The sequence below is a fragment of the Haematobia irritans genome, chromosome 1 (genome assembly GCF_050003625.1).
Source record: "Haematobia irritans isolate KBUSLIRL chromosome 1, ASM5000362v1, whole genome shotgun sequence".
In the NCBI taxonomy this organism is placed as follows: domain Eukaryota; kingdom Metazoa; phylum Arthropoda; class Insecta; order Diptera; family Muscidae; genus Haematobia; species Haematobia irritans.
This window is the reverse complement of record NC_134397.1, coordinates 187,497,014-187,498,250: the sequence shown is the minus strand read 5'-3', so window position 1 is coordinate 187,498,250 and position 1,237 is coordinate 187,497,014. Positions and strand designations below refer to the sequence as shown.

Genomic DNA, 1,237 nt, shown 5'->3' with positions numbered 1-1,237 from the left:
CGCTTTCTCTAGTTTTTTTTCTCTGGCTGTACGTCCGTTCGTTATTCTCATGAGAGATGTACCGAATTACCTAATTTAAATGAGCTGAGTACCTCTTATTTGCTCCGATTTCTATATGTTATCCTATAGTCGGCCTGTTCAGACTTTATCACTTCACTTCAATTCATTTAGCAAAACACTTTAAATAATTTGTTAAATTACTCTAATTTTTTCGTTTATTAATAAATAAGAACTAGTAACAATTTTAACTAGACAAAGGTAATTTTGCCATAGCTTCTTAGGGCCATAGCCAAGACAATCACATTAAGAACGGCGAATGGTACGGAATTTACGGAATACCGAAGATGGCAGATAGACAGGTTGTGGAGATTGACCACCAAAGCTGGCACCTTGGGAGCTGCCACCTTGATGACTTTGTCTCTGAGCTTGAGAGGCAAAGTTAAGGACTGGAGCAACACCACCATTGAAGTTTTGTGATTTTCCACCCAAAGAATCGTATTGACCTTGGATGGCACGTTGGGCATTGGCAGCATCTTCAGGGGTGCGGTATTTGACGAAATGGACTTCAGGTTTGGCATTGGCATCATTGCGGATGGCATTAAATTTACTAGCCAATTCTCCAAGATCGTGTTGTTTGTTGAGCACATAGATGGCGGTCTTCTGAGAGGCAGCATTCTTGGCCAAATTAAGGACAGCATCTTCCAAGCCTTTGTTTTCGGGATTTTTAATGAAAATAACACGAACATTCTTTTTGATGGAGGCAGCAAATTGTTCAGCAGCATGGGGATCATCGAAAGCTCCCTCAGGGGCAACGAAGGTATAGAATTCAGTGTTGTAACCACCGCCTCCCGACGAACGGCCACCCGACGAATGACCGCCCGATACACCCGAAGATCCCGATGATCCCGATGATCCTCCTCCACTAACTCCCGAACCGTAGTTATATTGGGCACATGCCGTGGCCACAAAACACAAAAGAATGAAAGCACGCATTTTCGAAACCGCACGGACTTAACTGAAGGTTAAATCGTTCTGAAAGGTTCTAAAAGAATAGTATGGACTCAATGAGAAGATTTCGTTTTTATACCCGGTAAAAGTTGATAGTTCTGCTAATCATTCCCTCTCCCGCTAAATTCTAGTTGCTCAAAAACGCTACTCTTTTTCTTGCCTTCTCTTCTCAGTGGCCAGTAGTGGCTTAAATATTCCACCAATGATTCATGGGCCACATAATTATGTT

At 42.3% G+C, this 1,237-nt stretch overlaps 1 protein-coding gene across 1 annotated transcript; it reads right to left on the bottom strand.

The window, feature by feature from the left end:
* Positions 1-303: 303 nt before the first annotated feature.
* On the bottom strand, positions 304-993 carry LOC142233665 (uncharacterized). Its single transcript, XM_075304672.1, has one exon. It carries the CDS (start codon positions 991-993, stop codon positions 304-306), a length of 690 nt encoding a protein of 229 aa, XP_075160787.1.
* Between the last annotated feature and the right edge of the window lie 244 nt (positions 994-1,237).

Coding starts and splice junctions, on each gene's coding strand:
- LOC142233665 (XM_075304672.1), bottom strand. CDS start 993: ATGCGTGCTTTCATTCTTTTGTGTTTTGTGGCCACGGCATGTGCCCAA.